Source organism: Leptodactylus fuscus, chromosome 3 (assembly GCF_031893055.1).
Source record: "Leptodactylus fuscus isolate aLepFus1 chromosome 3, aLepFus1.hap2, whole genome shotgun sequence".
Taxonomy (NCBI): Eukaryota; Metazoa; Chordata; class Amphibia; order Anura; family Leptodactylidae; genus Leptodactylus; species Leptodactylus fuscus.
In genome coordinates this window covers 155241979-155255532 of record NC_134267.1, presented here as the reverse complement: position 1 = coordinate 155255532, position 13554 = coordinate 155241979, and the positions used below count along the sequence as shown (strand labels likewise).

Here is a 13554-nt window from a genome sequence, read left to right as displayed (position 1 = left end):
CAACTATGTTGAACAATCTTTGTTTTCAGATCATTTGAGAGTTGTTTTGAGTAGCCCATGATGCCACTCTTCAGAGGAGATTCAAATAGGAGATCAACTTGCAATTGGCCACCTTAAATACCTTTTCTTATGATTGGATACATCTGGCTATGAAGTTCAAAGCTCACTGAGGTTACAAAACCAATTTTGTGCTTCAGTAAGTCAGTAAAAAGTAGTTAGGGGAATTCAAATCAATAAAATGATAAGGGTGCCCATACTTTTGCACCGGTCAAATTTTGGTTTAATGCATATTGCACATTTTCTGTTAGTACAATAAACCTCATTTCAATCCTGAAATATTACTGTGTCCATCAGTTATTAGATATATCAAACTGAAATGGCTGTTGCAAACACCAAAATATTTAGAACAAAAAATGATTAAGATTAATAGGGGTGCCCAAACTTTTTCATAGGACTGTATACCATATATAAATTATTATAGCATATATACACACATATACATTTATATACATTCATATACCATATATGTCATATATATACTTATATGATAGTATGAATACTATATATACTCATATATATACATACACTCCTACACATTATTATAGTATACTGTATATACATACCTTTATACAAACATACAGTACTCACACAATATACAAGACACATATTAGAGCTATAACCTCCACAACAATCACCCTCTCTCCAGCTCTAGTCCTTCTCTCTTGCCCTCAGCCAGATTTTAACCCGAGCAAGTCAAACCTTACTACCCTTTTAATTGAAGCTGCTAAATCCTTGATCCCCGGCTTATGGCTGTCGACTGATGTTCCTTCCATTCATCATTGGTTGGAAAAAGTTGCTTCTATTGCAAGATTTGAAGAACTCATCTCCTGGTCCAAAGGCCGTAAGGACAAATTCTTACGGATCTGGTCTCCATGGCTTGACTTTAGAGGCTCCACACTCTCAAATGACCGCCACTAAACTAATTTCCTGCTCCGTTTTTTTTCCGCTGCCTCACATCAGCTCTCCCTCACTTTTAGGTTGTCATTGTCCCTTACCATCAACACCTTCTTTACCCCACTTTCCTTCTCTTTCTGCTCACCCCCTCTCCCTGTCTGCCCTTTTACCTTATTCTATGTTTTATATTTCTTTCCAATATTATACCTTTATTCGTTGACAGTATCACGAAGTCACGTTTTTGTCATATTACTTGTTTCCGTATCTGGTTCTGGCTGCGCCCAGACCAATTTTCTCTGATGTTACGATTTATCTGATATTACTTTACAACTCTTTGTTCTCCAAACAATGTTTCGCTTTGTAAAATTGTTAAAAATCAAATAAAATAAGAATTAAAAAAAAAAAATACAAGACACATACAGTAAACAAATGTACACACATATACATATTAAATAGAAGATTTTACTAAAATAATATACTTACATTTTCCAGAAGAGTGAACCATCACAGCAGACTGCTTCCAGTCTTCCCCACACGCTCCGATGTGAGAGACGACTCACTGTGAGGAGGAGGGGGAGGGGGAGGGAGGAAGTCCGGGCAGCACAGCAGGTCCTCACAGGAAAGCAGCTATACAGTAGCTGCAGCAGATCAGTGAGAGGATTACTAGCAGCCATTATAGCTGATGCTGAAGCTGCACACGTGTCCTCCGACATATACTTTCCCTATATATCGGGAGGACACTATGTGCAGCTTCAGCATCAGCTAATGGGGGCCTGTGTGTGTTGAAGCAAATGCAGGTGCATTGGTCAGGTGGTCGATTGGGGGCCCCTGACCAATGTATCTGTATTAGTACAATGAGGACTTAACAGTCGGGGCTAGGGGCCTACCGGGGGATTCACTGGTTCCCCGGTGGGCCAGTCTGACCATGCCACCAAGATATGTGGATATATTACACCCCCATATGACCAATATATGACCTATATATCAGTGTATTCTTCATTTTAGTTGTCAAGCCCAATCAGCGCCACACCTCTAATGAGGCAAAGTGAGGCAATAGCCTCAGACAGCGTTATGCCAAGGGGCGGCATTTTGAGTAACCTAAGCCAGTCCAGGACAGGCCGCTTTAAAAAAAACAAGATACATGCGACTTGTCCTGGGCTGGCTTAGGTTACTCAAAATGCCACCCCTTGGCATAACGCTGTCTGAGGCTATTGCCTCACTTTGCCTCATTAGAGGTGTGGCACTGATTGGGCTTGACAACTAAAATGAAGAATACACTGATATATAGGTCATATATTGGTCATATGGGGGTGTAATATATAAATATATGTAATAGGGGTGGGATGCAGCTGCTTAACCCTCCGTACACTATTCAGCAGCAGTTACACCTAGCAGTTTACAAGATACTGTCCGTGCGGCCCGGACTTCTCTCTCCCCCCTCACAGCAGTGTCTGATCGTAGCGTGTGGGACAGGAAGAAGGGAAGAAGTCTGCAGCAATGGAACAGCTTCACTCCAGACAAATGTGAGTGTGTATTTTTATGGTAAAATATAATATTTAATATGTATATACTGTATGTGTACATTTGCTTATATATTGTGTCTTGTATACTGTGTGAGTCTGTATGTTTGTATACAGTTGTGTGAGTATATATGCTGTAATAATGTATATGTGCTAGGATAATGTATATGTGTGAGTATATATGTTATATGTATGACTGTGTAGGTATATAAGGTATAGGTATGTACTAGTATATGTACTAGTACAGCGGATGTTGGGAAGTGGTTAATAGTACTGCGGATGCTGGGTATCGAACTAGGGCGGCCGCCATAGCTGCCTCTGTTCTGCCTGAGGTGGACGATCAAAAGACGACACCCCCTCCCCCTTCAGTATTCAGTCGGGGGGGGGGGGGGGGGCGTATTTTGATGGTCCACCTCAGGCAGAACAGATACCCAGCATCCGCAGTACTATTAACCACTCAGGCAGCAGGGAGGCTAGGTTCACCACTGAGCCCAATTACTAAATACTGTTTTACTATTCTTTAAAAATATACAAATCTAATGTCCTCATATAATGTAGGATTTATTTATACTGTATTTTACCTACCTTTTGTAATAGAACACTTTTTGGAAATAATCTCTTCACTTTTTAATACTGTATTGACTTGAATATGTGCTGAGCATTCACCATGGTCCTGGACAGACAAAAGAAAATGAAAAAGATGGCTCAAACAGTTTTCTGGGTTAGGGTAAGGGGTGTTTTGAATTTGACCCTATATTTGCAGGCAGAAAATTTCAGCTTCAAGAATTTGAGGCTAAGGGTGCATTCACACTAAGTATACGCTGAGCTGATTCTGAACGTAAAGCACGTTCAGAATCAGCGCGTACAAAGCAGATCCCATTCATTTCAATGGGAGCCGTATACGCGCATATCACATTGAAACCAATGGGGAAAAAAGCAGACCATTCATTTCAATGGGGAGCGCTCGTATGCCGGCAAAAAAGCTCTGTGGGAAAAACCACAGCCACAATGCATCATGGTTTTTCCTGCAGCACTTTTCACAGAAAGCCCACAGAGGTTTTGCACATTGCAGTGTATTCGCTGCAAGTATCTTTCTGCAATGTGTGGATGGGATTCACTAGAATTCCATCCATTTTGCAGGACTGTAAAATGCAGCATTTATGCCATGTGAAGCCCCCCCCCCCCCCCGCCTGAAACAGATTTTGGAAGTTGAATTTTATGCTGATTCTGAAAATCTGCTTCAAAAACAGCTCCAAAAATCTGCTTCTCTTTCTTTCCAACTGGTGTTTCAAGAAGAAATCACCTGAAGAACAAGAAGGAAGCTTCTTTTTGAAGCCAGTTGAAAAAAATAAATAAATATCAGCTAGCAAAAAATATACCTCCCATTGAAATGTATGTGAGGCAGATTTCAAGCGAGTCCTTCCTGTGAACCACCCCTCAGGCTCTTTCATTGGTGCTCTTCCCCACAGTCTTGAATACTAGACACATCCCACTGACAACAATGTCCATTTGGCCAAATGGTTATCCCTCACACTTCATCTATGTACATATGTACACTTGGCAGAAGCTAACCCGCTGCAATTTACATCACCAGCATAGCGGATGAAATTTTACACAATATTTTATACACAATATTTTATTCACATTCTGTAAGAAAAAAAAGTTTATCAATGCATGCCATGTGTCTTCTCTGCAGCAAAGTTGAAAGTAGAGGAAAACCCTCTGTTAAAGGGGTTGTCCCATCACAAGGATCCTATCTATACTGCTTGTTAATGTGGATGTAAGACTTTTCCTAAATACATTGCTTCAGCAAAACTGCTTTGTTTGTCCACTATCTTACTTTATTCAATTCTTTGTGGCCACAGCCCTGACTTAGCTGCTCATGAGTCAAGTGATGTATCTGCTGCTCTCAGGAGGGAGGGGGCTAAGTGCAGGGAGCGAGCCTGTGTATCTAGCTATCCCTGTGTCTACATCACACGTGACCTAGGTTCCTGATCTCAGATAGAGGAGAGGAGCTGCTTTCATTTCTTCTGTTCTCCCAGTTATCAGGCTAGCTAATTCAGTTGTGTTCATTATGGCAGAGACAGGCAGTCTCTGTATGTAACACAGAATGGAGTTGCTGCTGCCTGTACTTCATAGTCCAATATGGGTGGGCGGAGCTACACGTGAATTTGGGGGCGGAGCTAAACAGCAGGTTGCATGTGAAACCCCACCCACCAAATGATGCAAGAAACCAGGAAGAAAGAAGATTTTACAGCAGAAAAGACTGATGAGTATGTGAGGTGGGAATACCCCTTTAAATCTGTCAAAAACGTCACTGTCATGTGAATAATGCCTTTCCCGCATTCATACATACAATATAGTTATGTATCCCGCTAGGTGTTCCTGCCTCCCAGCGACATACTATCCCATACTGCTAATAGTAAGAGACAATATACATCAATAACTATACTGCTTGGAGTTCCTCTCCCAACCCACTATTCAGGCAGGTAAATCTGGCCAACACACAGAGCTAGTCAAGCGAATGTGGATTTAGGCAAGGACCACACGGTTAGCCCCCTTGCAGACGACTGTATCCGATTTGAAATATTCATTTCTACGGGCCTCTACTCATGACCGTGAATTACACGGTGTCATGTGCGGGCCGACAGGTTGGGTTGCAAAGTATGGAACAGGTCTTATTCCTGTTTGATTTTGTGGCCCTGCTACTGCAGCTTCTATTCATTGAATGAAATGGGACGTGGAAGCACAGCCGGTGCATGGGCGGCACGTGAACGAAATTGAAGTGAAATGAGGTGATTGCAGTAGTGTAACATCTGCAGATCAAAGTGTTATGTATCTGAAACTTGCAAGATATCAGATATTGCTGTGGGGTTTACATGTCAGCTGTAACCTTTGCAGTGCATCGCCTGATTTCAGGTGGTCTTTGGTGTAGCAGATTGTAGGAGGACACGTTGCAGAATTTGTCTGCAGAAAAGCAGTGCATGTCCTTTAATGCTAAATCAGGAGATTACTTGTATTGTAATCTCACACAGCTCTACTAAATGCTCTATAAATCATAACAGTCACATAAAATGTATGTCTTCTTTTTCACATGCTTATAATATATGTTCTAAAGTAACTCCCAAACAGTAAAGATAAATCAATCCAGACTTACAGCGTCAGTGCCTTTGAAGGCACATCTTTTCCAATACATGCCATTTTTAACCTGGCACACACTTTCCTGTATCTTGAATGTGATGAAAATATGTATGTTGTCAGCTTCTTCCTGGAGAGAAAAAAAAATGAAAATTCAGCATACATGTCAGCATGATCTTTCTTTATATGGAAAAGCTCCCAATTCATAACCCATTTCTGACTATGAACATGCAGCTCCCCGTTTCAAATTAAAGCGGACCTGTCATCCTCTACCGTCATGTCTGCCTTAGTAATTATCTGTTTTCCCATAATTCTGTAGAATATTTTCTGAGAACTCTGCATTGTGCCATTCCTCTATTTTTTGTACTAGAAATTTATAGAAGGGTTGACAACCGGTTGTTAGCATACACACTCTGACACTGTCCAATCATTGATGATATTGTCAGAGAGAGCAGGAGATTTGACTATAGAAATGGTAATGCCCAGTTTTAGGATACACAAGGAGGTGGGGGCTGTGTTATGGTGAATTCACGTGGCAGATTGGTTGCATAAATGTGAAACCCATTCAGATAAATGGAACTGATATTCGGTTACAGAAATGTCTGCAACATATCTGCTATGTGTGCATTCAGCCTTACAAAAATTGAACTAGAACCAGGAACATCAATTTAGGTCTGTTCATGGAACGCACCCCATCTTGCTCATTTGCTTGTAATGTGCGATCCGTGGTTGAAACACTTTTCACATACGTGTTTCATTTTCTACATTTTGGATGTCTCTAGGTACTGTATGTAAAAAGTGGATTACCCACAGATGTCATACACTTTTTTTCATGGACCCATAAACTTTCATTGGTGTGATGCATCCATGGCTTGACTATTATTCCCTTAAGTGGGTTTCCCAGGCAAAAAATAAATAAATCATTTTTAAAAAAAAAAAAAAAAAAAAAAAGGTGTTTGTGCTTTTAATAGGTTAGTAATTTTAATTGCAGTAAAATAACTTTAGCATTGTTTTAAGTGATTTATGGGCTTCTCTGTGAGCTCCTGGCATCTTCTGCATGTGTTTGCATGGGTGTCTTCCTGTTCTGTTTTCTTACAACTACCATGATGCTTTGGGCAACTCAGCTGAATCCCTCCCCCTCCCTCTCTCATTTACAACCATCACTTTCTCACTCACTCCCCCTCCCTGTTACTCTAGCTAGCCCACCTACTACTAGCCCTTACTAACTAACTCAACCCTCCCCATCTCATCATACCTGTCTTCTGAGTGGGATCTTCTTGATGTCTGCCAACCAGCCACCCATGCCTGCACAATAGAGCCGGAGTGCTGGCTACTGCGCATACCGACACTCCGGCTCTATTACGCAGGTGTGGGTGGCCAGCACATTTCAAGAAGGTCAGAAGAAGTGATGACCCATTCCCAGAAGATCCTGCCCGGAAGACAGGTAAGTATGATGGGGTGGTGGAGTATAGGTAATGTTCTGTTTTCTATAAACGGGGAGATGAGACATCAATAGAAAATCGGAAAATGTGCCTGGCGTGGTCACGTCACGTAGGTAAATAGGTAAATATAGATCTAGTTAAATATAGATTTTTTGCACTCTAAGTAATTTACAAGATAGGCCAGTGAGGGAGTCAGGTAGAGGGGGGGGGGCTTATTTAGCTTAGATTAGAGATATTTTAATTTATCTCAGACAAGTTTCCTTACAGACCAAGCATTGATCAGTAGAGAGCTACCTTCTATAAGATGGTGATAGGAGCAAATTCCATAAGTTCTATATTCCTTACCAAGAATTCTTAGAAGGGTATGCATGGTCTAATAAGTCCCTGTACCCTCTCTCCCAATAACACATATTTCTACCATATTTCCTAAATTGATTAATATATTGCCGGACAATACTGATAGTAATACCATATACATATTTCTGCAAAGAAAAAAACAAGGTTTTATGTTCTATACTGAATACTGCATTAGTCTAAGGTCTGGTTCTCACAACACTTACTGCAAAATTGGAATTCATACAAATTCTGCACCAAAGTGCACCAGAATGTAGGTAAATGGGGATGATTTAGGCCGGGGCCCCACGGGACGGAAACGCCATGATTTGCCTGCGGCGGAAACGCCGCGGGAAAAATTGTGGCATTTTACAGTACTTGCAAAGTGGATGGGATTCATGCGAATCCCATGCCCACATTGCGGAAAAAAATGCAGCGCAGACACGCTGCGATTTCCAAAATCGTTGCGGTTTTGAAAAACGCAACATGTCAGTTATATCTATAGAAATGCCGGCGGCTTTCCTGTAGATATAATAGTAAGAGAAAGTCTGCGGAGCAAAACTCTGTGAACTTTCTCTTCAAAGCGCTGCGGGAAGAACCGCAATGCGTTCACGCTGCGGTTGTTCCCGCAGCGCTTTAGTGCGTCGTTTCTGGCCCAGAGGCCTTAGCCTTAAAGTGTAAAATATGTGCAGTGGCTTGTAGACATAGTGAAGACTTTCCAATCCACAACATGTCCTATTTTTGCAGAGGTACTAGAGATTTTCTCCACAAATTCATGCCAGCAAAATCTGCACCAAAGTCAACAACAAAACAAGCATACAAACATATGTTTACATGATTTTTGCCTGGCGTGCACCGATTCACACTAGCGTTCGAAGCTCCGTACGAGACTCTGTTCCCCATTCTGCTTAAAAGCAGCGGAGAGAAAAGTCTTGTAAGGAGGACTTTTCTCTCTGCTGTTTTTGGTGTAACTAGGTGGAACCCATTATAGTCTATATGGGGTCCATGGGTTTCCACGTGTTACTGCTTTTTAAGCAGACAGGGTATCTGTCTTTCCGGTCCTCTAGCGTTAGTATTTGCATGTGTGAATGAAGCCAAAAGGGTATGTGATTCTAATAATGTTCTCCAGACCAGATGACCAGAGCTGCATAGCTGCATGTATGACCATCGTACAAAACATCACTTCTATTATGTATTTGAGATATCTGGAGAACATGGCAGCAATTCGAGATATCTGGAGAACATGGCAGCAATTCTCTTCAGCAATGCATTGCTTTTTTACAAAAATTGTGAAACAAGTCCCTGGATAAAGTGAATGGTGAGTAAATATATATGTTTAACCATTTATCTCAATGGTTTACATTTCTTTAACAAAGTTTTTGTTGTCTGCCCTCTTACTGGTTTTATTACTCACCTCATAAAGGATTTATATACAATAGCAGCAGCTTATTTAAAGGAATCTTACACAAGAATTTATGGCCAGCATAGACTCCTTTGAGATGCTGACTTGATTTAATGAAGCCCATGGCATATAGAACCAGCCATTACGTAGTGTAGCCATTTATTAATAAGGTGTCATTCAAGCAATACCATCTCCTACCTTCTTTCTGGCCTCTGTGATCCTGTAAAGGACAAACTGGTTCCCATCTTCTTTTGCTTCATTGAACGACCTCAGCACCTCATCTGCTGCCTGGAATACAGTCTGGTCATCACAATCTGCTTCCTCAGTACTGGCCTGGTTAGCAGAAGCTAGGACGCAGTATGAGCAGAGGAGCACAATAGACAGGAGCCTCATTTTAGCCACTACTGAATACTACTTAGGAGATGTGAGTACTAGGCGATCATCATAAGGGACAGAAGGCAAACAAAATACTCCCTGGACAGAGAAGAGTCAATAAACTCTGGTGACTGATGTTACCCAATCCGCACAAACTGCAGTATAGGTGTAAGCAAACAGTTCTGTGAGTGGGCTGTGGGGACCTTGAAAGGAGTACAACTTGGGTAACAGGGTTCATAGTGTAGAAAGTTGTGCAATATTAGTACCGGTGTTATCATAGTAAATATTACTAGTATACAATATATTTTACTAGTGATTGCAGGGTTTTATGTGAAAATAATTTTGCAAAGGGTCTAAAAAGTTAAAGCTCAGTAATCTGAATAAAATTAGTTTTTATTAATGCCCAGGATATTTTTTTTTAAGGAAGGTAAACATTTTTAAAGGGTTTTATTTTTTTTAATAACACAAAGTGCTACTAAAATATTTTCAGAAAGGCTTTCCTTCTCCATTACAGTCATTTTTATCTAGGTCACATATGGTTTTCTGTGACCAGAGGTGGGGCTAGAACTGTTCTTTATTTATTTTGATTTTTTGGGGGTCTTTTTCTTAACACAGTGTGCTCTCCATAAGATCGTGGTATACCTTTGGGGAGCATTGTAACATTTACCTTTTTTCTTTTTTTTTTTTTTTGCTGATTTCCCCTGTATGGCCTCCTTAACATGGCCGTGTGCAGTCTCCCAGTCAGTAATGCACATAGAGGACAGACAGATTGGTATCCATGCGTCATCCATGGTTTTCACTGACCTAAACAATAAAATTAATTGACAGAGCCGCAGTTACAGATAGGTATAGGACTTGTTCCATAATTTGTGGCTCTTCAATTCAGTCCGAAAACACAGCCAAAAAACTATGGTTGTACGTCTTTCCAGCAGTCAACTTTAAAACCCATTCATTTGAATGGGTTTTTAAAGGTGACCACTGGTGTCCTCTTGCAGTTTCTCTGCTGGGAAACCGTTTTTTTTTCTGCCGGACACAAAGTCAGACATGCAGGACTGAGTGTAATTTATTTTTTTTATGTTTCATTTACTCTACCTCCTCTTTGATTTTCCCACTTCCTAGACAACCCCTATACAACCCATATAACAAAGGGGTTATTAATAGGCATTTGTAATACAAAAGAGGCATTTATGTAAGAGGGCACCAGAGGTATAATTTATAGGAGACATAACATAAGACGGTATAATTAATAATAGGGAAATTGGACAATATTAATTTTTGGTGGCAGTCAGTGTCATTATTCATTTAAAGAGGTACACAGGGCATGATTAATTAGGGGGAATTATTCTTTGAGGGGTACTTATAAATAAAGGGGACACATAAGAGTATTATTACATTAAAAAGGCATGCAGGGTTTTTATTCATTTCCAGGGGATTTTATATCATATATTTTATAATTGGGGTTAGCAGAATGATGTAGATTTTATGTAGTTGAGGACAATGTGTGACAGGTGCCAAAGTGAGGAGCCAAACTTTCAAACTTTACAGTCACAGCTGGAAAAAGTGGTCACGGCAGTCCAGATGAAAGAGACAATATAGGTGAACAATGACAGTCAGAGACGTCACCTGTAAGTCACAACATTATTCCTGTACTGTATTTATGTAACTGGTCTTCACAGCCCTGTGTAGAGCCACTATCTACCACTATCCGATCACTGTATAGTGATAGTATTGGTATGCCTAAGTCCACTTGGACATGTTTGCCCCCTGTTCTAAACCCCTAGCTATGACGCTGCCTGAAAGCCATGCAATTTTTTTGAGCAGTCCTAGGTTAAAGTGGTTGACTGGGATAACCACATTTTTAATATGAGATGGGGAAATTGAAAAAAATACAACCCCCCCCCCCCCATAATCACCTCCCTGATACTGATGACTTCCAGAGTGGTCCAGTCCTGCTGCTCTGGATTTTCCTTCCTGCATAAGCCCCCACTGCACGTGACTACTGAGGCCAATCAGTGACCTCAGTGGTCTAAAGAAAGGAACAGTGGAGTAACAGGACTGGATCAGGCTGGAAGACAACAGAGCATCGTGGAAAGATGAGTATGTTTTGTTTTTTTTAACCTTCACCGGCCTCATATTATAAATGTGGTTATTCTAGGCAACACCGTTAAGGCCTCAATCAAAGTCTGCTGTATTTTTCATGGGCATCATTCATTTCAAAGTGTCTATTCAGTTTTCTGTGCTTTTTTTGAGACCATAGGTCCACCACTATCCGAACATTTTCTTTTCAATGATGCTGATATATCCCTGATGCATAGCATCAATGAATGTCTGTGGGTCTGTGAAAAAAATGGATGGCATCCACATCATCTTTTTTTCACTGACTCAGAGACATATAAAGTGTATTGATATGCCTTTTACAGACATGAAAAGCAGATCATAAACGGATAGCACTCTACCCCCAAATAAGCAGGGTGGGGTGTTGTCTGTGAAAATGATGGACCTCACACATCCATGAATGCCTGTCTTCTACTGAAAAGAGAGGAAAAAGACACCGAGCGCTCTAAGCGTAGTAGATCTGTTAAAATGGTGGTAGACAATATTCATTAATATTAATTCAGACCAGTTGGCCTCTCACCTGAAGGGTTGTGGGATATCACAACCCCAATGTGGATTTAAGTTAGTAAACAATCCAGGTGAGAGTGGCAGCAGAATCCACGATGTATCGGAATCCCGGAGAGAAGACAGTGGAAGGCAAGAACCAGAGGTTCAAGATGAAGTGGAAAAACTGCGCTCCCTGGTTGTTGATAGATAGTGACACAAAGACATCTAGCCTGACGTGTCAAGCTTTGTTCTTGCACTTGAAGAAGGACCCTTGAAGGTCCGAAACGCGTCGTGCTTTTGTTTCTCAATAAATCCATACGTGGACAATTGGTCTTTGTGTCACTATCTATCAACAACCAGGGAGCGCAGTTTTTCCACTTCATCTTGAACCTCTGGTTCTTGCCTTCCACTGTCTTCTACTGAAAGGAAGATTCATAGATTAATAAAGTGCATTACAATAGTGAGAAAAAGTGAAACAACACCTATACTTGAAAGATGTGAATTTGAACAGTGATAAACACAGTAGTGACATCTCATTTAGAGGTTACGTTTTTCACTGGACAACACATGGATGCCATCCTCAGTCATGTGACCTTTCACTGGGTTAGACATTACAGGGGTTATCCAGGGTCTGAAGATATTTGATACTGATGTCCTCTCCTAGCCAACCCATAACAGACATATGGAGGAAGTAATAACAAACAGAAAATTTATGAAAAATGGACATTTCAATGGATAAAAAAAACTGAACATTTTGCTATGGACATACGATGGATGTGAATGTGGGAATAAAACCTAATGTTAAGTGATGGATTGGTATGGGTAGTAAAGTGTGATCTGGAGAGTAGGGCTGGATTTCCATATGACATATTCCCAGTGGATTACCCAACTCAGATTTGCTAGTAGCTAATCTGCTGCAATCTACAATAGCATCATACTGAAAAAAATAAAAACCTGCTGTGCAATCTGAACCATGGTGTGGGTTATCAAACTGCAGCAGGCCAGATTATGCTGTGGGATTTCTGTGGTTTCACCATTTAGGGAAGTTTTTGTTTATCTGTGACGAGTGTCCTCAGTTTAGAGTGGTGGTGGGTAGAAGGGGCTTCAGAGACCACAAAGTGGGTGGAAAAAAAGAGCTCAAAGTGTGGTATAACTCTTTGGTGTTGTGAGACACTGAAGATACTGTATGACAATAGAGCAAAAAGCATGTTTAGCTTAAGTTTACACAGCGATTAAAGTTGAGAGCTACTTTTTGACATGCAGGACTTTGTGTCCAGTTTAAAAAAAAAGGTTTCACCACGGAGAGCATAAAACACTCACCGGCACTCACAGTCGGACACGGTCTGACAGGTTTCATTCTTCTTCCGGCCGAAGACAGAAACCTGAATACGGAGACCGAACTGGTGTGAACCCAGCATAACAGTGCAGCATCCCAGAGTGCTCCTGCTTTTATTGCATTTGTCTGTGTGCCTCTGGGTTATGTTGTGTCTATATGTTCTATGTCTCTGTTCTGTAGCTCTCTCTTGTACAAATCCCTTGTTAGTTTCTCCATTGTTCACGCCCTATACTTGGTAGAGACCTGGTCTATCACAGGTCACTGGGCGAGGTCTAAGGAGACTTTTGTCTCCAGGGGAATCGTTAGAGCCTCAGTTTGTTCCAGTCTACCACTGTGTAGTTGGAAACAGTGCATACTAGTGCTTTGAATTGAGGCCTAACAGTTGCCAACACAGCCCGCCCCTGAGGAGGAGGAGGAAACAGTCCAAGGCTCTTATAGAGACAGCCCTGAGAC

The 13554-nt window shown here is 41.1% G+C and overlaps 1 protein-coding gene across 1 annotated transcript in view; it reads right to left on the bottom strand.

Moving 5' to 3' along the window:
* The window catches only part of LOC142198523 (T-kininogen 2-like), a 31336-nt gene extending 22154 nt beyond the window's left edge, over positions 1–9182 (bottom strand). Inside the window, exons 1-3 of the mRNA XM_075269556.1 lie at positions 8988–9182; positions 5632–5742; positions 3060–3147 (exon numbers count right to left, since the gene is read on the bottom strand). Of these exons, the coding sequence (XP_075125657.1) occupies positions 3060–3147; positions 5632–5742; positions 8988–9182 (394 nt within the window). The remainder of the gene's footprint in view (positions 1–3059; positions 3148–5631; positions 5743–8987) is intronic.
* Positions 9183–13554: the final 4372 nt, after the last annotated feature.